This window comes from Falco punctatus (assembly GCF_963210335.1).
Source record: "Falco punctatus genome assembly, chromosome: 3".
NCBI classification, from domain to species: domain Eukaryota; kingdom Metazoa; phylum Chordata; class Aves; order Falconiformes; family Falconidae; genus Falco; species Falco punctatus.
Window position 1 is genome coordinate 29029303 of NC_137582.1, and position 23083 is coordinate 29052385.

Here is a 23083-nt window from a genome sequence, read left to right on the forward strand (position 1 = left end):
TTCAAAGTTATACTATATTTATTGTTTTTGCTCTTAGTGGCATTACAGAGTTTTAGATTTCTTCAAAACTTCTAAGTGTTCAATTAGTTGAACCTGTAACGCCTGTGGACAAACAGTCAAAATTGTAATACCATAGAAATGTCCCTACCTTCAATTAGGGATATATCCAAGGTATTCTCCTATGTTAACCCCAATGGCAACATCCATCATCCACTATCTTTCATACCATATGGTGTGGTCATTTACACTCTTTTTTAAACACTATTTTTAAACCTCCACAGTCTTCATTTGTGATAAAACATTTGATTTTATTTAAAATATTACAATAGTTGGCATATTTCCTATAGCATAAAGTCTTGGAATTATATAATTACAAAAGGATCTGTATAATTTCTGACAAAAGGTTGCAGCCTTTCATGGTTGCACAAGTACTTCTACATATAGCAATATTTATTTCTGCATATTTTTAACTCTTAGTCCTTATAATACCTGGAGATTTTTTAGGACTCTGATTTGATATATTTGAATACTTGGTTTGGTCTTGTGCTTCCCATTGCCTATCAACACTTAAGTTACTCAACAACATCAACATGAAAAGGTAACACATGTGCAACAAAAGTCTTGTAAAGCTATCCTATTATTTAGGATATTTATTTCTTTTAGATTACATCTCACAACAAAACTTTTTTTTTTTTTTTTTAATATGGAAGTCTCCCTAATGAGACTCTCACAAGATTGGATTAGAATAGCAAGTAGTGGGCATTTTAGAAGAGGCTAAACAAGGTGAACGAATTCTACCTATTCGCACAAAGATTAATGAGCTGGAAGAACAAGTAAAGAGCATAAAAAGGACTCTCAGAAGTGGTACTACAATATGAAAACCAAAACTATCAGTAAGACTAGAGGAAAAGATATAGAGAGACTGAAAACAAAGACCGAAAATAAAGGCAGAACAAAACTTGAACACCCCCCCTCCTCCCCCCCCGACTTCATATCTGTTGTTTAAAAAAAAGAAAACTAGGAATTTTAAAATTTCCACCCACTCAGTAGGTGGTGGAAATATTGAAACTTATCTTGAGGAAATGGTGGCAAAGTAAAATGATCAGAACAATTATGCTATAAAGAAGTAATAACTCCTCTTCAGGCTCTGATAACATAGTGTGTTTGCCTTTCAGGAACTTCATGGTAACCTCTTAAGCAAATTATGAAGAATTTGGAAAGGCACAGGAATGACTGCTGGACTCAGCAGTACGAGTAGCCAGAAAGAATATACCACCTAACAAAGCAGGCTGGTAAGCACGTTGAAAAGATTCTTCCTCTTTATTTTTGCTCATGATTTTTTTTTGTAATTGTGTTGCAGTATGTTAATAATCTACCAGAGTAAGAGACAGTATCTTTTAAGGCATCATCTGCACATTAGAAGTAAAAAGTCAGACATGCCTTATGTGATTGCTTATATAAAATACAGCTCATGCTTTGGGACTGTCCAAACTGTAAGCTTTCTAGTTTGAAACTTGCAAAAGACTTAGTTGATTTAGAATTTCTGATTCCTACATATCTAGCTTTATTTGTTCTAGGGGGTTTATTACTAATGCCTGATCTGGGTAAGTTTAAGGAAAGATGGTAGCTCTGGGCAATATTAGCTGCCAAAAATAATAGTTGTGAAAGCCTGGAAATGGGCTATAATGCCAGAACTGAGTCATAGGCAGTGGGAATAAGTGAATTAACTGCAACAAGAAATTCCCCATATGTAGAATTAAATATGGTACTTTCACCTTAAAATATTTGAATAAAACCTAAGCTATAATTCAGATAATTGTTACCTCTTAGAAAATGTGACTGCTAGTGCTGCTTCTATAAAACTAAATACTAACGAAGCATATCTAACCACAAACTTCTTTGCTAAAAAGCAAGCATGCTTCTTCAACAGACACTTCTCCAAAGCTTTTGTCTTCTTTCCCAGGTCTCAAAGAAAGTTTTAATTGCTACGATTTTATTCACCTGTAAAATCCAAATGGAACCATTACTGTACAGCCCCTATCACTTACATGTGCATAAAACTGTGGGTTCAGATTTAACCAAGAATCTCCAGGTTCTGCTTTGCAAGAAAACCATGTACTATGGCACAAACACTTACTTAGAAGGATGATTATGGCAACAGAGAGCAAAACAGCAGTCAAATGCTTTTTAATCAGCAGCATTAACAACAGAGATCAGAAGCAGAAGTGAAAAGCTACATGAAAAGAGCCTAAACTTTGAGTATTTATAACAAAAACTGTTAGTAAGATAAATGTAAAACAAAGCAGAGAATTTGAAGGTTCCTCCTTTTTCTCATTACTGCTGTGGACTATAGACATGGGAGATCTGAAAACTGCATGGCACTGTTCTGATGAAGAATGAACATGGTTTGTTAGTAAGTTTTGATAGGAAGGGAAGCAGCTGCCTCCCAGTGACAGTTCCAGTCCTGCCCCCTATAAGTAAAGGACACAAAGAAACAACTCAGCTGAAATAACTGCCTTGGAGCAGAAATCTTTTGAATTAGGAGTGTGTGGATTCTTGTTCTCTGTGAATCTCTATGAATACATAGTACTGTAACACAGACATTATGAGGATCACCTCTGTGAACATACATCAACTCTCTACAAAAGCTCTCAATTTCAGCAGAGCTGAAACCTCTAATTTTCCACAAAAAAACACCAAGCCCCAAACAAAAACTCAAAAACCTTCTTATAAATTTGCATCCTTCAAGTCGTTTCCTGCATGCTTGTTAACCTATCAGCAAGACAGTATTAATAACCAACACGAAGTATTCCCACTAATGTACTACAATGTGATAGGTCGTGGGTTTTGTTATTCATCTTATCTTGTGTCACACATTACCTGTACCAGAATAATTTAATTCCTATTTGGAAACTAGGGGTCAAGAAATACTACAGACTTTGTTAACACTGTGTTACGTATTAATATTTTCATCCATATGTTGTACACCCTATTGACCACATGGATACTCCTTATTCCCACTTTAATAAAACGCAATGGGAAAGAACTGACTGTTGATCCATATGTGCTTTTTAAAGGCTTTCATGATCGCAACATGCTTCTAGATTTTCCTGTGACCTGATGTTATCCTCCCAGCTTTAGACTGCTTTGCTAATCTGGATTTGAAAAGCCTTGGGTGCCCACCACACATCACTAGGTATGTTTCTCTAGCTGAGCTCTCTAGCTAAGCAGAGGACCAACACCAGTGCACTTCCACAAGCTGTCACCTTACCATAACTGATCATACCTACAATTCACTATACATCTTGTCATAATGCGAACAGGTATCAGACACAGACGGCATTGCCATTTAGGATATAAATAAGTAAAATACCTCCATTTCTTAGCTAATCCCATCTTTTGCACAGACATCTTTTTTTATCTCTAGGAAAAAGCTACAGCCATCTGCCTGCTATTTTAAGGTTGCTGAATGAATCTATATAACAGTATTATTGCTTTATTATTTAAGTATTGGAGCATATAATTTTTAAACTCAATATAAAAAATGGACTTTTAACTATACACATGCAGATCTCTTTGGCTGCAAAATACATCTTGTCCAGCTGAGAAAGAAAGATATTAACAGCTGGGTTACAGAATGTGCTTGATGTTGCTTTCAGTGATGCTTCCTTTTGATTCATGTTTTTGCTAGAAAATAAGCTTTTACAGAATAAATGCTCACTTCTTGAATCTCAGCCCCTCAGATCGTGGGCGCTTCCTCTTGGAAATGAAGTTATCCTTGTTCCAGAAACAATTACTGTACAAGAAAATGTACACAGAAGGCAGGAAGCGTGTGTGTGTTTTATCTACTCCAAGCAGGGCCACCTAAGTGAATGAGAGGCAGAATACAATACAAACTAGCACTTTGTGTCAGACACCAACCCATGCTGAGATTTTAGCTCTAGTTTCCTGAGTGTGAATAAAATGATTGCTCTGTAATAAAGCTATTCTGTTATTAGGATATTTTACTGTTTTAAGGCCAACTGCCTTAAAAATATAATTCTGCCATTAGGTGAACAGAAGTCACAGTAGTAGGAAATAAAAAGCTTTATCCCAATTTTTATTAGGGAAAAATTCTTGGCAATAACTACCAAGAACATGACTATTAAATTTGATTTTGAAGTATTATTTATATAAAAATCGCAAAAGAACCCTGCAGAAAAATTTATTATGTAGAAAATACGCTCAAAAGAAAATTAATATTAAACAGAATAAAACTTCTGTAATATGCCTGTTCACATGACACACACAATCCAATCTGACCACTGGAACAATATTTTTGGACAACTGTAGGCCAATTCCACATCCACATTCCTGTTCAGCTTATGTGACTGACATTGTGACATCATCCTACAAACTGAACTGCCTGTTGGAAAACATTTTTTCAGCCTTCCTCAGGGCTAAGACTGTGTCATATCAGTGTGGAAAACAGCCTCTCCTGGCACAGGTCAACTACCAATTTTCCCTTTTCATGAAGATCCAAATAAAGGAAAAAGATGTGCTGGTTTACAGTGAGGTAAAAATTTAGCCTAGTATCAGTAGTATTAGGAATAATAGCAGTACTAAGATTAAAAACATTCTAGCCGTACAAAGTATTTGCTGCTCCCCCAGTTCATCTCCTTTGTGTTTTTATTATGGTTTTCTGTACTTTGACACCATTTTGATGTGTTACATACCTGTATATTTTTGGGCAGTAAAAGTTATTCCTCTATGGTGCACTCTCACTTTTCAACATTCAGGAATAATCAGATACCACACCTGGAGAAATTTTTCAAAATCTACCCATATAATTTCTTCACAGAATTTTTATACTTCTCTTTGAATTTGGCTTAACAAATTTTGTCCTCTAGAACATTTAAGTTATAAATACTCACTTTAAAATTGAATATGCAGTATCTGCTTAATTTAATTTTTTTTCCCTATTCATATTGAGGTCTTAGGCTGAATAATGAAAATAACTACTATTTTGCTTTCTAAGTAATAACATACACCTCAGCTCTTTCAACATGTAACAAATTTATTTATGATCCAATTAGAATATTTATTTTATTTAAATTTACATCTGTACTGTAGTTCATAAAATAAATATTAAATAGAGTTATAATAAAGAGATATGAAAGAAAACTCCTGCCTTCTGAGAGAAACTGTTCTTTAAAAAATACATAACTGCCTTTTAGCTGACTTTGGAAAAAAGCTTCTATACATCTTCAACTAATAGAAGCTATAAAACCCCCTTTGTAATATTGGAACCAGTTGAGAAACCACAAGTATTCAAATGCAGGAAATCATGATTTTATAACATTTTAATGTGATCTACTCTTGGGAAACAAAGTTAACCAAGCCCTATTTCTGTACAGGAAATATTCCACTGTACAGTTGTAATACATTGTGGTGAGGGGTACAGCTGCAATTTTTTCACCTGTAATGCCCCACTGGTATTGTGGCTTACTGAATTGCATCAAGATTGCCTTCCTGTCCGGAAAGCCCTCTAAGTACAAACAAGACTCTAAGCCCAGGTTTTATTTTCCCTTGGTATCAGAATATGGTAATTTAAGAGCCCTGAGAAATGTTTTTTAACCTTTTAGAAGAAATATGTAGCATTCTTTTATTAGGAACTATGTTCTTTGCCTTTTTAAAACAACATGTGACCAACTTATCAATTTATCAGGCTAGCAGGTTCAGAGCAAATGCAGGTGTGTATAGTAATGTAATCTGTCACAGATACTGGCTTTTTTTCTTTATGGAAAAATTACTCTGAACACACTAACAGCTTTTCTTAAGAAAGCACAGAAGAGCGCTATGCTATAAGTGAGATTTCGGCATGACTTTTTAAACAGGAAAATGTATGTAGTATTAAGTGTCAAGCTCATTTTTTTCTACTAATTGTCATTCATCTTGAGACTGAGTTTATGTGAAGATCACTTGCTTTTCTAATAGCAAAAGCAACAGTATTTAATTTATTAGGAACTTAATTTATTGTTGCAAGTATTGAGAAACAAAAGTATATAGACAGGAGATCTTACATTAGGGACTTACCTACTTCTTGCAGTACTCCTCATTCTCTTTTTTTGATACAGGAAAAATCTTCCACTTTTTATGGAAGGTGTTTCATTTTTTTAAGCTTCAGTATTTATTAATAATTTAAGCATTATTCTGTTGAAATGTAGTTACCTCTGGGATTGAGGGTAGCAGCCTATTAATACCTAAAATACTGTGTAATTTTTGGTATATGGGCTATTTTGACCACATATTTTCACCACAGTAAAGCCTGGTTCCTACAAGCAGTGCCACAAGATCAGCATACAGCAGGAAGGGCTTGGGTTTGCTAAGTTTCATAAATCAGAGTTACAAAATCTGAAAAGTACAGAACACGAGGAGAGTGTAAATCTGTCATTAAGATAATCTGATGGTTTCGTCAGTCCTCTGGCACCCGGTAGAATTTTCACTGGCTCAGTAACCCCAAAGGGTAAATTTCAGTGTGATGCACAGGCAAATTATGCACAACTTCCATTAACATTCCCAACGAGTTACGCTTAACTCCCTGCAGACTGCACAGAAACTGTAAGCCAAACAATACAGTCTCATCTCAATGCAGTGAACACTAAGATCACACAGCAAAATAATTAAAATTATACACACAAAATACAGTAACAAAATAGTAAAGTCTGAGATAATCCTGCTCTCAGGCAAGGAAGTTCACAAATAATGTTTAAAGCTGGAATTCCTAAAGAGAACAGGCTCTGTTTCAACATCTGCTTAAGACTCACTGTGTAACACCGCAACTCCTTTAGCCCCTAAGTCCTTCCTTGCAAGAAAATTAAGACAATACTTATCATCAATAGTCAGAGTCTTAACTCTGGAAAATGTGCAGAATTCTGCCCAGCATCATAAAACTTGCTCACATCCAGATCATCTGAAGTGTAAGTGGCTCAGGCTGTAATGCAAGCCTACAGCCCTCAGACCAGTTGTTTACATGATGGCCTGCATCCTTTTTTGTATACGTGCATGGATGTAAACACTGCTTCTACTGACAGAAAAGCAGTTTCCTATATTAGAATAAAAGGCATTTGTTACAGTCTAGTTTATGATCAGATACGCTCAATCATTAGTCTGTATTTTGTATTTTGTTTCAAGCTTGTTGCAACTCTTCATGCAGTAGAGATCATAAACCCACCATATACAGTCTATGTATAGTAGAGGTATGACTAGTACAGTCATTTTCAACAATATCAAAAGGCAGAATTAACAAGAAATATAAGTTTTAAAAAGCAGAACCCCAGGCAAAGCACCAAATCTGCCTTCTGAGCAATTCACAACAGCTAGACAAATTATTTCATCATATGTCTAAAAAGTCTGATTATTTGAAGACAGTACTGAACTGTCTTCAGCATCTGGCAGCAGATTCAAAAATTTGCAAACCGACAGGTTTATCAATAAGCATGGTTGAACTTTACAGCTTATTATCTAATAACACTATGAACTTAAATCACTAACCTGTCACACACAAATCATCTGGATTTCCAAAATAGTTGTTGCTTTGGAAATATAAGGAATAAATCAAACATGAATAAAATTTGTGGTTTCCCAAAAAGCTCTTTTCCCAGACTCTCAAATGCCCAGCTGAACACTGTAGCCCCAACAGGGAATGAAAAGTAAAAAGGAAGCAGAGCCAGCCAAAAATGAGGTATTCTCTGTTAAAAGGAAAAATGAATGTCTTTGACATTGATCATAATTCTTTTCCTGTTGACTGTCATGTCAAATCCTTCCTGGAATAATGACTTACAGTAGGTCTAATGTCAGTCATTTTTAAGCTCATGCTTCCTTAAGCCACTGTTAAAACAACCACAAGGTGTTAGAAAATGACTGTTTATTGGCTGACAGTGTTGAAAAAATCAGATTCCTAACTGCAGAGTTTGCAAATGTTTTATTTAAATAGCATAAGCATGTAAGGCAATGCAGAAGACCATTTTTTTGAATCATCACCTTTTGAAGTTAGAAGTATTTTATGTTCTCCTAAAAGAGATTTCACCATATCTGTAAATGCTCTGAGTAAATTTAACCAGAGTGGTTTTATTTACCTAGTCTTTCTTTATTGTTTAATAAAGCCTGCAAGTTAAGCCCTTGCAGCCTCAGAACTATACTCACTAACCTAATTTTTGCCAGTAGACTTTGAGATTTGGTTAATTTAATCACCACTTTTCTAAACCATGACTAACTACTCTGTTTATTAGGACACTATATAAAGAAGAAAGGCCAAAAAAGGAGACCTTAGCACACATTCATCTTTTCATCAGCCATTATAATGCTGACTACACTTGCACGCAATAGGAATCCTGGCAGGTACACAAGGGAAACATCCTCTAATACAAAAACCTGTTAGGGCTATAGTTCAGTAGATATTTTATTTTAACTTCATATGGAGAAAAGAACAAATGCCATAGATTATCTTCCTTTTGTCTTGTAAGCTTTAACAGCTTGTATCTCTCACTGGATGACAATCCAGGAGAAAGAATTTTAAGTCTGTGTTGGTGATGCAGCTTAAACAAATCAGAGAGCTCAGAATTTGGAGCATTACACATTATACGACCAATTTGATTAGACAAATATGGTTTTCTCCACCTTTTAAATCCATGGCCACTTGTGTAAATGCTCTTGTGACAACACATAGCTTTTTGTTTGAGATATGGGGCAGTGCCAGCAATATCCCTTACTGGAAAGATAATGCTGCAATGGAATGGCAAACACTGAGATCTTTGTAAAAAGTTCACTAGCTAGCACAGGCCTGCAGCTGTACAGGAAATCATTGGCATGTCCTGTTCACCTGCTGGCACAGAAAAGCAAAATACCTCCTTGATGGCATACAAGTTGCTCTCCTATCTTGGTGAGCCCCTCCCAACCTAAACCTGTCAACCTTGTTCTTGGTAAAGATAAATGATATAAAAAATCTGGCTCAGATGAAATCAGAAAAGTAGAAAAACGCCACAGGCTAATCAGAGGCAAAGACAAATAAATCTGAGATTCTCAAGGTCGTAGGAACCCACAGGAAGACTTCAGGAAACTAGACGCATACAAGCACAGTTTTAAGCCACACAGCACGGATATCCAACAGCAGTTTCTTTGAGCTTAAATGCCTAAATGTAGCTACCTCCATATTGTATCTGTACAATTTGAAAGTCACTGTTGAATCACTAACAGATTTTTTTTTTCCTGCAACTCCTTCCTTCAAATTGTAAAAATACCACAGAAAATACCACTTACCCTTTCTCAAATGCTGCAACCTGACAGATCCAAGGAACTGTACAAGCATGGTTGAATTTAGCTTACATGATAGCTCTGAAATACAGTCCCTTCTTACGATGTGGAATAAATTCTTCTTCAATTACTCTTTATGTTCTGGGACAGTAGCATTTTCTGCATAACTGTAACTATTGTCTGGAATTAGAAATTGCTCCTACTCCTTTCTTTCTTATGCCATATTTCCCAAGCAACTGGAACAATCAGGATGGAGGAAATGGCCACAAATTCTCTTTCAGCTGCCCTCATAACCAGCTCAAGCCAATGTTATCATTTGGGAGATGAGAAGAAAGACTATGAAGCCCTTCCTCTGCAGTTTAGACTAGCACACTCCTTCCTGTTCCTGAGTTGCTCACATATCTTCTAAACACCGATATCCCTGCAGGAGACATTTCTATATACCTTATAAAACATATCCTGCTTGAAGGCTGCTACCATGCTCCGAAGTCCTCAGTGGAAGATATTTTATGGACTGATTCACAAGAACGAGAATCCTCACGACCAAGAGATTCCAACTTTAACTGCTACGTAACAAGTACATCACAGAGCAAATAAAAGACCTATTGTCACATAATGATAAGCTGGTTGCCTTGTAGAAAACAGTTAACTGTTAAGCAGGGAAACTGAGGCATACCTTACGTCTTCACATGTGAATACTTGCTAAGACAAATCTATATCTGCACGGTTGTTACTATAGAAATCATCTGCACAAGAGTGTCCTAAATGTAACTGGTTTGGAGCAAGAAGAATAGGCTTTGTGTCTCTGGTTTCGTGTACATACTTTCTTTAAACACATACTTTGGTGAAGTACTCACTGACTGAAAAAGGGAAAACATAACTCCCATTTTTAAAAAGGAAAATAAAGAAGACCCGGGAAACTACAGGTTGGTCATTCTTACCTCTTTGCCTGGCAAGATCATGGAGCAGATCCTCCTGGAAACTATGCTAAGGCACATGGACAATAAGGAGGTGACTGGTGACAGTCAACATGACTTCACTCAGGGCATATTGTGCCTGACAAATTTGGTGGCCTTCTACAATGGGGTTACAGCACTGGTGGATAAGAGAAGAGCAACTGATGTCATCTACCTGGACTCGTGCAAAGAATTTGACACTGTCCTGCACAACATCCTTGTCTCTCAACTGGAGAGACATGGATTTGATGGATGGACCACTCAGTGGATAAGGAATTTGCTGGATGGTTGTACTCAAAGAGTTGCTGTCAATGGCTCAATGTTCAAGTGGAGACTGGTGATGAGTAGGCATTCCTTAGAGGTCCATACTGGGACTGGTGCTGTTCAACATGTTTGTTGGCAACATGGACACTGGGACTGAGTGCACCCTCAGCAAGTCTGTCGATGATACCATGTTGTGTGGTGCAGTCAACATGCTGGAGGGAAGGGATGCCATCCAGATTGACCTTAACAGGTTTGAGAGGTGGGCCCGTGCAAACCTCATGAAGTTCAACAAGGCCAAGTTCAAGGTCCTGCACGTGGGTCAGGGCAATCCCAAGCACAAATACAGGCTGAGTGGAGAATGGATTAAGAGCATCCCTGTGGAGAAAGACTTTGGGGGGTTGGTGGACAAAAAGCTCAACATGGCCCAGTAATGTGTGCCTGCAGCCCAGAAAGCCAACTGAACACCGGCCTGCATCAAAAGAAGTGTGGCCAGCAGGTCAAGAACATTAGTAGCATGTGAAAATGGGACAATGAGGGATGAAAAATTAAATAGAAAGGGGCTGCAACATCCAGTAAACAGGAAGAACAAGTTCAGATACTCTCAGTCTCCCAAGATATAATCCTGATGTAGTTTCTTGCAAGTGCATCTAGGATTTGCTCTGACTTCCTTCAAACAAATAGATCAAAGCGCTATTTCAAAACTGCTAAAGAAAAGGCAACATGCTATGCCATGGCAGAAACATCAGTTCTTCATTTTCCCTCCACAAATAAAAACAACAATGTTGGGATTGTAAAAAAGGAAAGAAACTTGATCAGTGAAACTGCTTAACTTTGCCACAACACAAGTAAAGGCACAAGGAAAATAAGCTCTTGAGACAATCTGGAAATAGCAGCAAGGCAAGGTTTTACAGAAACCGTATAGTTCATATCAACCCTTATAATCTGAAGCTGTTTGCTTATCCTTTGGCTGCAACAGATGACACACAACTTCATTATCTTGAAAACTTCTCTTACTGGTGAAGCTTGTGCAAGTTCCAGGAATTTGAAGAACAGCCATAAAACCAAAGAGACTTCTAAAACCTACCCATGATTAAAGTGATATGCCAAAAGTTTAACAAAGGTAGATAGTCAGATGAAATGTCACAGCAACTTACTTGGAAAGAAAGAACATGCAACTGGCAAACTTCTAATTCAAGACAAACTACAGAAGTGCACCTTTGCCTGGATTTATGTGAAGTAATGGATTAAAGGAGACTAGTAACATTAGGTGAAACTATGGGTTCTCCTAGCATTTGAACATATACACAATCCTGGGAAAGTTTTTAAAATATATTTTTAATATACTTTGATATCATTATTGTCTTCAAATTTAGATCCTTTTTTTCAAAAAAGCTCTTGCAGATGTTCCTCTAAAGTTTCATGTCAAGAAGTGCATAAATGTGTTGTTTTGTCTTTTTTTTATTTATATTTTGTGAATTTTCCATATGCGCTGAATACTCAATACATAAAGAAACAGATACATATCCATACTTGGGAAAAAAGTGGAGCTGATGGAAGGCCTCATGATTAATTTAAATCAGAACCTAAATTTTGAGATGAGTATTTGGTAAATGTAGTTTATTTAAAAAAATTTAAAATCAACTCTGTATTACTTACTCTACCCACATATCTATGTTAGACTAATAAAAAACATGCATACTATCCATGTTTAAAATGGCTGTTTATCTACATAGTGTGGAGCTGCTCTGTGTAGGAGGTGCATGGCCATTTGTGGAAAATGTTATACATCACCACCTAGAGCCAGGCAACAGTTATTGCCATAATTAATGGCCCACTACCAAAATGTGGATCCTTCTGTAGGCATTTCTGCACTCCATGTGCTGCCCAAGACCACAGTTTTTGAATAGATGTCCTCTAATCTGGCTGATATCTTTCATCTCTTCTCTTGTAATTAAAAGCTCAAGGTAGTAATATAAGACTTACTAAGAATTAATTAATCATAAAATTGACAGACCATAAGAAGAGAGCATACTCCAGTAAAAAGCATCATGGTGGGAAGGTATACAGCGATGCTTGACCACAAACTTAAAATGAGACTGATGGACACAGTTCTCTGAGCTCAGTGCATAAGATTAAACGCAAATCTGAAGAATTACATGAGGACTAGTAGAAGCTGACAGAACCTGAACACTGGTAGCTGAGTGCTTCCCAGTCTCTACCTTACTGTCCGAGGCAATTGCAGAAGAAACAAAAGAGAATTGCAACTACCTTCTTTTCTCTGGACTGCAGCACGGCAGCACAAAGCAGCAGAATGTGTGTGCTACTGTAAGTCCAGCTAGGTATGCCCACTTGAAGAAGAACCGATATTCTCCCTGTAACAAGGTCATATTATTACACAAGCACATACATTAAGCTCATGATGTCTGTTATCTATAATGGGAACTTAACGTAATTATACCAAAAACTTGGTGTGCTGTGCTCTGAAAATACCATCCTGAAAGAAGGCAAATTGCTGGCTTTCATAGCAACCTAATAGGGTCATCAAGACAGCATACAATAATACAAATTTGATCTTTGATTCAAACCTCATGCCAAGTGGAGCTGATTTTTTTTCCCATTTAATTTTAATTTTCATATAACTGAAAGGAGCTGACATTTGGCTGTCTAGAGGGCAAAGAAATTGGCAGGACACTTACATGATCTCACTAACAGTATGTGCATGGTAATAACATTATACCATTTATCTGAGGAAGATTATCCTACTTATCCATAACTGAAAGCATATTGGTGAGTAATTCACTTTAAAAAGCAATTTTTAACATTATAGCAATAATGAAATAGAATTCAACATTTCTGAACAAATAGGAAGAACTGGGAGATATTTGTTTTCCTTGACTCACAACACTATTCTGATTAACAAGCAGATTGAAATTAAAAAAAACCCCACAATTTGTAATACAAAAAGGAAACAGATTAACAAAATTAAAATTGAGCTAAAATCAAAATAGGTATGCAAGGAGTAAGTGAATTTATAAAAATGAATTACACTAGACAGGAGAGAATTTAACTACCTGATTGTGTATCTTAAAAAGCAAAATTTCTCAGAGTTAGGGATCAGTCTAATTGTGAGATATGGTCTATTTTGGGGGCACGGTCACATAAATGCAGTGCTCAGCCCTCCTTTGAAGGGCAAACTGGACTGCCCACTTCAACCCTCTCAAAGCAAAATGAGGGAATAAAGACCCTTTTTCTCTACCTTGTAGATCTTACTAGAAGAAGTACAGCCATCTGCCATCATGTGGGAGAGGATGGACAGATTGGAGATTTGAGTTCAATCATTCCACTGAATCTTGGCAATTTCAGACCAGGTCTTTCCTCACATGTTTCAGTTGCAAATCAAATGAAGTCTGTGTAAAGACTGATGGATGAAATCATAGGAAGCCAGAATAAAAACTCTGTATGCTTGCAAACAAGAACTGATAAATTTGGCTATAGCTTATTATGTAATGGAAAACCTTTACAGGTAAGTGGTTAAAATGCTTGTACAAGTAGTTTTAAAACTAAAGATGTGCTCAAGCTGTGGAATTTACTTCCTATTGATTTTATAGAGCTCCTGACATTTGTTTTGTGCTAATTTTTAATAAACCTAAGTTTGAAAACATTCCCTTTACAGCAATAACATTTTCTTTTGTTAATGAAATGTAAATGAGAAAACTCTCATTACCCACCTGAAGAACATCTCCAAGGTCAGCAGTGCTGATATCTGGGTCTTCAGTGGTATTAAAAGGAACAGGATTAATTCTCACAAGAGTGAGCACTCTGGGTTCTGGATACCTCCACAACATCATTCCTGGACTATCCTCAGTTTCATTGTAAAACACAACTTCATAGGCACTGGGCAATTTTTGTGCTTCTGTCAAATGAAAGAAAGTTGCAATCTGTTATATAATTTCTAGAAAGAAACATGCTGGTTTATGAGACCAAAGTAGTTAAAAATAAACCCCTCAGGATCAAAAGGAGAGAAAATAAAAAAGTAATTTCCCTGACTTTTAAAAGATTACAGCTTAATGGAAAGAAATCAAAAAAGTATTATTCTTTTTTTTTTTTCGTTCTAGCAGATGTCTTTTCAACTGCTTTTCCAAAAAACCTAAAGTTATTCATTGTAAGAGGCAAGAAATCTTTAATAGCTTACTACTGTATTTTCTTTATAACTAAAAAAAAAATAATCTTGAGCAATAATACAGTATTATTCTTCTTACCTGCATCTTGTATATACTGGAACAGGCCTGTTCTCAGATCATCCGAGGTATGCTCAGTTTTTGAGGCTTGATTCCTTTCCGTGGAAAAACAAGTGGGGTGCATACGTTCAGATACGAATGTCTCTACACTGCTCTTATTAGTAAGGTACTGCCACAGAAGCTCCCGGAGAAGAACTAAACAGTTCAAATGCTCTTGACCCCAGAAAACCTTTAAAAAAAATGGGGGGTGGGGGGGGTGGGGGGGGAGATAAAGGAAGAGACAAACAATTACATACAAATATTTAGTAATTTTTGAAGGAAAAATCTTCCCAAAACAATAGGAATTTTATACAGCTTTCAGCCTGTTCTACCTTAATTGCTTTCAAGTATCCTGAATGTGACAACAAAAAACAGGAAGAACAAAATATTTCTACAAAACAATTTGGCAATCATTTGAAGGAAAGCATTAATTCTTGTCACTTACAATGGATGCTGGTGTTGCCTGGAAGAGCACAGATCTTAAAAGTCATATGCAAGGACTTGCATCTGAGTGCAGTACATAATGCTAGGGCTGGTCACAGGTTTTGCAGTTTACAATATGACAAAAAATACCTTAAAAATGCAAAGTTTAACCTGTTCAGAGAGCTTGTTGCTCCAAAAATGGAATTCTGAGATGCATTAAAAACTGAGTAAGAGATACCGCCAAGAAGATGACTAGAAAGACATACAAAAGGAAGTGGTAGCGAGGCGGGGTAGGTCTCTTCTCCAAAGTAACAAGCAATAGGACAAGAGAAAATGGCCTCAAGCTGTGCCAGGGGAGATTTAGATTGGATATTAGGGAATATTTTTTCACCAAAAGGGTTGTCAAGCATTGGAACAGGCTGCCCAGGGAGATGGTGGAATCACCATCCCTGGAGGGATTTGAAAGGCATGTAGATGTAGTGCTTGGGGCATGGTTTATGATTCTATGAAGGACCATCTCAAACACAAGTCTTGAGCATATACACCATTTGAACTGGATGTGCTTTAAGTTCTCAGAGTGAGGTTTAAGTGTAAAGTTTTTTGAAGTTTAAAACAGAAATTCAGAAAAATATCTAATAAAAATTGGCATTCAAAATCCAGAAGATTCATACACTTTATAGCAAAATAAAAGGCAAGCAGACATTCCTTTCTCCCAGCTTTAACAAGCAGTGCGGCTTTTCTCAAATCAAACTTCTGTTTGAGAGAATCACAATAATGGGGACAAGTCCTTTAGTCTTCAGGTACAGAAGCGGGCCCAAAAGCAACAGGGAAGACAAGGAAGCAACTAACAATTAGTAAAGAAATAAGACTTAGAACCAGCATGAGGTGAGATCAAAATCGCCAGACAGTAAAAGTCCACGGTAGGGGCAGGAGTAATGTAACAAGTCAGGTGTGCACATGAAGAGTAGTACAAGTTCTTTTCACTAGGGAATACAAATTTTCAAATATGAAAAAAAAATAAATATCACAAGGTGCCTAAAGAGAGTGTAGTACAGCTGTGAAGAAGGAAGCTCTTCCTTCGCCTGCATCTACATGTAAGCCTGCAGAAAAACTCAAACAAGACCCTCTTGAATCACAGCTACAGCCAGTCCTGAGCTAAATAGTCCCGGGCTATGCAAGTCACCTCCCTAACTTAGCGCTTCTCTACTGCAGTTTGTAGAGTACCTCTGGGCTCAGGGTCCTACTCTTGGTCTAGTACCACCTCAGAGGAGCTCTGTGTCACCTGAGCTGATCCCAGAGGCTTCAGTCCCCCACTGATAAAGGGGGAGAGGAATGCTTCCCTCCCCCACGCTATTTTTATCAATTTTAGTTTTAGGCAGCTGAAAGTTGAGAGCATGGAACTCCTACTACTATATTCACAGATGAGGCACTGATTTCACGTAAGCCCTCTAGGCCCTGCTGCAATACAAATTAACAATAGTAGAAGATGACATCCTGGTCAGAGCTGGTAAAATCATTAACTGTAAATAAATTAATTTGAATCAGAATTGCTAATGCCTTTGTCAGCATTCTCAAATCTATTCTGCCAAACCAAATAATTATTTTCTGCAAAAGCTAATTATCCCAGTGTATACTCTAAAAATAAATGGCTTTTGCAGATTTATAGATATTTTTCTGGTCCTTGTCAAAACCCCACAATTTTTTTTTTGGAAAAAAATCCACCCAACCACCCCCCCCCCCCAAAAAAAAAAAAACCAAAACCAACCAACAACCCACCCCAACCAACAACAAACCAAACAACCAAAAAAAACCCAACCAAAACCAAACCAACAACCACCCACCAACTTTTTATTATTAAGAACACATAGTGAAGCCAAGTACCTGTGAATAACAAATCCAAAAGAAGCAGAGAAACAAACTGACTTCATTTATTAAGATATAATTTTTAAGAATTTGTATTATTCAATTAGCCCTATTCCCAGCACTGTGGTTTTAAGAAATTTGAATGCAGATTCTGAGAAAAGACCTAATGACATGACTGTGTCAAAATTTCCTTTTTGTGTTTTATATGCTTGATTTATATATTTATTTTATAACATTTGGTGTGAATAGATACTACAATAAAAATAATTAAAACAAGACATATTTTAAAGCCCACTTGTTTAAGCCCCACAGAATCTATTTTTCATTTCAAGAACTCCCGTGCTTCTTGGACTGGATTCAAGTTGTGGGCACTTTCAAGAAGGAGACGATAGCATGGAAAACTGAATATTAATTGCTACAAACAACAGTTTATAATTACTCTCCTGAGAAACTGGTGTAAGTTTAAAAAGAAAGGATATGTGTTTCTTAAAGCTACCCCTAGACATTACAGACACATAGCTCATGGACAGACAAACACACACACATCAGAACAGGGTCCTAGATATGAAGTGTTAGTAAATTGATCCCGTAGTTTGAAGGGAACACACACGTACAGCTACAATACATGGCTTAAGCAGTATTTAAAAAAAAAAACAAAACGCTGTACATAATTTTTCAATCAACAGCTTCACATGAAAGAATAGATACTTATTTTAAAAGGTAAAATAAAACCCACTGAAAACAAACAAGCAGAAAACCCTAACCCAATGAACTGCTGTAGGCTGCAAAGCTCTACAGGTTTTCATGCAAATTTATTTATGAAATCTCAATTATCCAGCCAGTCCAGCTCAATAGCAGAACCATCAGCAACTTATACAGACCTGCAGCAGTCCTCCTCTCAAATCGATGTATATTTTTGGAATAGATTGCTCTGGGCCAGGATCACCACTGTGCTTACACCACTTGGCTTCCACATTAACAGAGCAGCAAAAAGGGCCCATCAGGGATCTGGCTCTTTCTTTGAGACTTGTTTTAAGTAGGAAATCTTTTATGTCAAGGACAAAAGATGATCCATGGATTCCTGAAAAGAGAGAGGCAATTAATCCCACAGGTGGGCATTCTCCCAACATTTATGTGCTTATTTCCTGAATTCACTTTACCATGAGCCTGGGAATCTCTGCCCACAAGCAATTGCTCACACAAGTAGCACCACTGACTCAACTCTCATGAAAATACTTATGCGGACAATTGCTCTCCTCTCCAAGCAAGAGCATCGTGGTTGGACCACAAGACTTGTGATTTGGGTTTTTTTAACCTTGCTCTTCCGACGCTGTTGAGCACAGTTTATAGTGTTGCAGTTACGAAGCAGGTATGTCTCATGCATATGCCTTACAAAAAACTATTTGCCAAAAAATTATGACTTTTTACATGTGTGAGTATTTTAAGGTTTATGAGAAGAGACATTTTTCATTAAACCATGAAATCTTTTTCAAAAGAGTGTATTAAGAACAAGAACAGCTGCTTCACTTGATTATATTTTAAACTGATAAGAAATAGGTATTTTGAACGATTCTCTCTGCTTTTGTTCAGGTTAGTTATTATAAAATACTGCCTTGCTAGACTTTAGAGTGCTTAGCTGGAGAATAAGGGCAATGTTTGAATTCAAATAATTCAAAACAATTACTGTAACTCAAAATATGTAACGTCTGTTTACCAAAAAAACAGTTTAATCCAAACTTTTCATGTCACAACCATTTGCACTTCACACAGCTTTATAAAACATAAAAATGATAATGGCAGGTTAGATTTATGACAGAACTTACATACTCTCATTAAAGACGCAAACATTTTTAGGAAAGAAACACCATCTAGAAATGTCACATCTCTTGTGAATTTAACTTACTGCAATTCACTGTTTAATAACACAAACCATACTTAATATCACTGTATTAGTTTTGTATATTTACATTAAAAATACTGTATCAGAGACTGGGTTAAGTTTTTTTTTCTCTTCTGGTGCTCATACCTGGACTCAACTCTCTGAATACTGGATGTCATTTTCTAATCAAACTTTGTATTTGCAAAAGGCAATAGATTAAAAAACACCTAAGGCTTACACACAGATGTCTCAAGGTACAGTTCCATTTTATATTTTCATACCTTTGCTTTTAGAAAAATCCCACAAAACCACAACACGCTGTTCTGAATACATGCAGTAAAACTTCTCCCATGAACCTCTTCTAGAATCTAGAAAGAAGCCTGTCTGCATCCTGGGAGTTAAGATTTCATAATACTGAGAAATATTTTATAAATGGAAGAATTTATTTATTTTTTTTTAATCCAGCTTCTACTAGGAAGATGGGCTAACAGTCCCCATAGCAATAACGGCATTGAACTGTACCCAGATCAAGTAGGAGCCACAAACAAGAATCTCTCCCTTGAGCAGTCTGGAGTTCAGTCAGAATGATCAAGGGCTCGAGCAAACAAACCTTTGCCTCGTGCCAACCAAAAGGTCGGTTGTTACCAATTGGGAAAGGGGTTTTAGCTCTGGATTGTTTAGGCTGGCTTCTGAACCTCTGGGTTATTTAAGCTGGCTTCTGACCCTCTGGATCTAGTCTCATGTGGAACAGGTTTATAGGACAGAAACTATTCAGTGTTTTTTCGACACTGAACTTCAGTGATAATCAAGAAAACTAACGTCAACACACCCTGACGCCTCTCCTTTTGGTACTAGTTCACTCGATTCTGTAAACTGTGGAATGAAGCAGCTTCACATACAGCCTTACACCAAGAAAAAGAGGTGTTTTTACAGGAAGGGCTCACCCTCATCCCGCTATGCTCAGTCTAGTTATTTTAAGAGGCACTACATGGAATATCTGGAAATTCAATTTTTTTATACTCTACATGCAATTTTGATTATAAAGAGGAGAAATTTTTGGTAGCTATTGCACAATTCTGCAATATACAGAAATGTTCTATAGTTTTATTGGAACATGTGCCAAGTTGCAGAAATAACAAAAGGGAAAAAGGAATGCCAGAATACAAGTGATTTTATTTATGTTTTCTTTCACTGGGATTACACTTGGAAGGATTATGCTTCGCAGTCTTTTCCTGTTGTCATTTCAACTCCAGAAAGTACAAAGAAAACACAATATTCAGTGGCTTAGAAACAGAAGTGAGCATTCCGCACATAATACTGCTGGTTCAAAATTAGCAGCGCCTTTCTCAAATGCCATGTAAAAAATGAGAAATGAAGACACATTTAATAATAAGAAAGTGTTGGTAAATTTTAAATAAATGAAATATTACAGGACACATCCATGGATTGTGTCCTACAAATACCAGGAAAAGCTCAGGGACTCAATAAGAGATTTTTGCTTTCTCGCTGCAACCCAGATTGCTCTTGTATATGCAAGAATGACACCCTCGTCCCTCTTGGATAAAGAGATTCTCAGAAAACATTAAGCTCTTAACAAAAATAAATAAATAATGCAGAGTGCATTCAGACAAACTTGCACAAAATGATGCCCTGAGGAGCCTTAAGGAAAACAAATGAAGAACAAGTATGCGTAAACCCTAAAAACCAATAGTGAATAAAAAGATCTCTGGGCTTGAGGAAAGCTTTAACAGGGTACCATTACTATGGAAATCCTAAAAGGATGACAAAAGAAAAGAAATAATCTCACAACATAAGGGAAGGGAGTAAAGAAGTACCAGTATGCACTAGAAGTGAGCTTATTTTAAGATTGCTAAATGCCATACTAATAAAGTGTATGCTCAGTTAGTGAATATGCTTTCCTATGGCTAAAGCAATTAATTATCTCAGAAAGGTAAAGATGCAAAATAATTCTCCTGTTTTTCTCCCTCCCACACACTATTTTCAGTCAGTCCTTTCACACATCTCTCTCAAACTTCTATTGTAGAATTCTAACTTCAGTTTAAACAGATTAAATCAAAGTCTCCATTTGAAGTGAACTTGAGATGGCACCGCACAGAAGTAATATATCTTCATAAGTGATTGTTGTGGTATGTAGAAGTTAATTTGTTCTGTTTGGATTATTGCTCATGAACACCAACACGCTTTGCAATGCGTGCAATAATTTACTTCTAGGAACAAATAGTTTCAAGACTTTTAAAATACTCCTCCAAGAGACTAATAAATATGAAGCACTTGCTTTGGACAGTGTTTAAAAAGTGCTGCTAGCCCTCCATTGTCAGACTCCACCCAGACCCACAATAGCACCGCAACGTGCTGCCACACTAACTGAGCAAAATACAACTTACACCAGGCTTCTGGATGCCATTGGAAGGATCACTTTTATGATGACATATACTCAAAAGGAATATCCAGGTATTGTTATATGGTTGGGAATAATACAGGAGCGTTTAGAAAAAAAGCTAGTACTTGCTTAGTAACGTCAAGAAATGAACTTGTTCAGAAATCAGATGAAGATCATTACAACAGAATACTGAAGAAAATTTACTAAAAGACAACATTTACTCTGATATTCTAACATCTTTCTTTTTTACTCAGTAGAGACGATTCATGCTAACATTTACGAAGACAACTCATAGAACCTGAGTACCCTAATTTAGCTATAAATACAGATATTTAAGGGTTTGTATATAACTATAACATAGCTATATTAGCATTTACCAATACTAGGAGGCTCCGTGTGTGTTAAACTTCAGTGTGCATAAATCCATTTATATGTGTAGGAGAAAAAAAGAGTTGGCCCATTTTAACAGATGCAGAAAATACATTAAAAGAAACCTTGCTTTACAGTAACAATCACTTAGTGTTTAGGCAAAACAGGTGTTAAGAAAGAGTTCTGTTATTTTTCCTGGTTCACAGACAAAGGGAGAGACAATGTTTTGACATTAACTATGGACTTTCTGTTTTCAAAAACATTTTAATACTGATATTTGAATCAACTCCAAATGAAACAAGTAAAAATGTAGCAGGAGTTTTTTTTTTCCTTCTGTTATGCTCTGTGCATTTGCTCTTCCTTAGATAGCTGCAAATCCTGTTTGGTTCATTGCACTGTCACCTAATACAACATAGAGCACAATTTTAATTGGCAAACTTCTACATGGGAAAAGAGTTGTAAGAAAATGGAAACACATGTATTATAATAAATATTGCAAATAGCAGTGGACTGTACTTGAGCTATCTTTTGAAAAACCTCTTGGAAGCTAGTAGCTTTGCTACAACTTGTAGTGCTAGGAAGAAAACTTTTCCTGAGTGTGGGGCAGCTCAGAAGCAAGACTGTGTCCCAGAGCACAGAGGCTGCCACGCTGGTTTCGACTGGGCAAGATGCACGTGAGTGATGCAGTCTTCCCTGACCGCAGCAGCTGGCAGACTGCATTCCCACCCAGAGGGTCACGGTGCACTCTGAAGGAAGAAGTCCAGGCTCTCCCATGGGCCCTCTGAGCCTGGGCGGCAGAGATACAATCTGGCTGCTGAAAGTTAATTGGCAAGTGGTTTTCCTTACTACCTTCTGCTTTAATGTCACACGTTACTAAGGTGATAATCTGTGATATTTGCTTCTGAGCATTCACTTTTCATATTTGCAACTTCAGCAGCTGGCCTGAAGTTGCCAAAGATACCAAGACAGCTTTGAATACATAAATATGTTATATCTAACATATTGACAGAATTATCTACATTACTTTTTCCTCTTAAGAGAACTTCAGATTCATCATGTAATGAGTAGTTATTCTACAGTTACACTGCTCTGTTGACAGGTACCCTTTACAAAGCAGCTTCTGAGAAGAAAGGGTAACAAAGCTATGAAAATAATTACAGGGGAAACTCTGCAGCTAATTTAAAAGTCAGCCAATTTATTCAAGTCTGGAAACAGCAGTAGCAAACAAATGTTGAGACATAGTAAAGGACAATTTTCCAGGAGAGACTTAGTTAACAATCCGCTGACTGCACTGGATTTCTCATTAGTGTCGAGTTGAATCTTATGATAGTTCACTCTCCCCACGAGAACAATATTTACA

At 36.8% G+C, this 23083-nt stretch overlaps 1 protein-coding gene across 7 annotated transcripts in view; it reads right to left on the minus strand.

Annotated features, from left to right (window-relative positions):
• Positions 1-23083, minus strand: part of VPS13B (vacuolar protein sorting 13 homolog B) — a 477951-nt gene that overhangs the window by 66368 nt on the left and 388500 nt on the right. For all 7 annotated transcript variants that reach the window (XM_080380100.1, XM_080380101.1, XM_080380096.1 and 4 more), the window contains 3 exons: positions 17956-18155; positions 14771-14978; positions 14240-14424 (listed from right to left, as the gene is read on the minus strand). In XM_080380100.1, coding sequence (XP_080236226.1) covers positions 14240-14424; positions 14771-14978; positions 17956-18155 — 593 coding nt within the window. The remainder of the gene's footprint in view (positions 1-14239; positions 14425-14770; positions 14979-17955; positions 18156-23083) is intronic.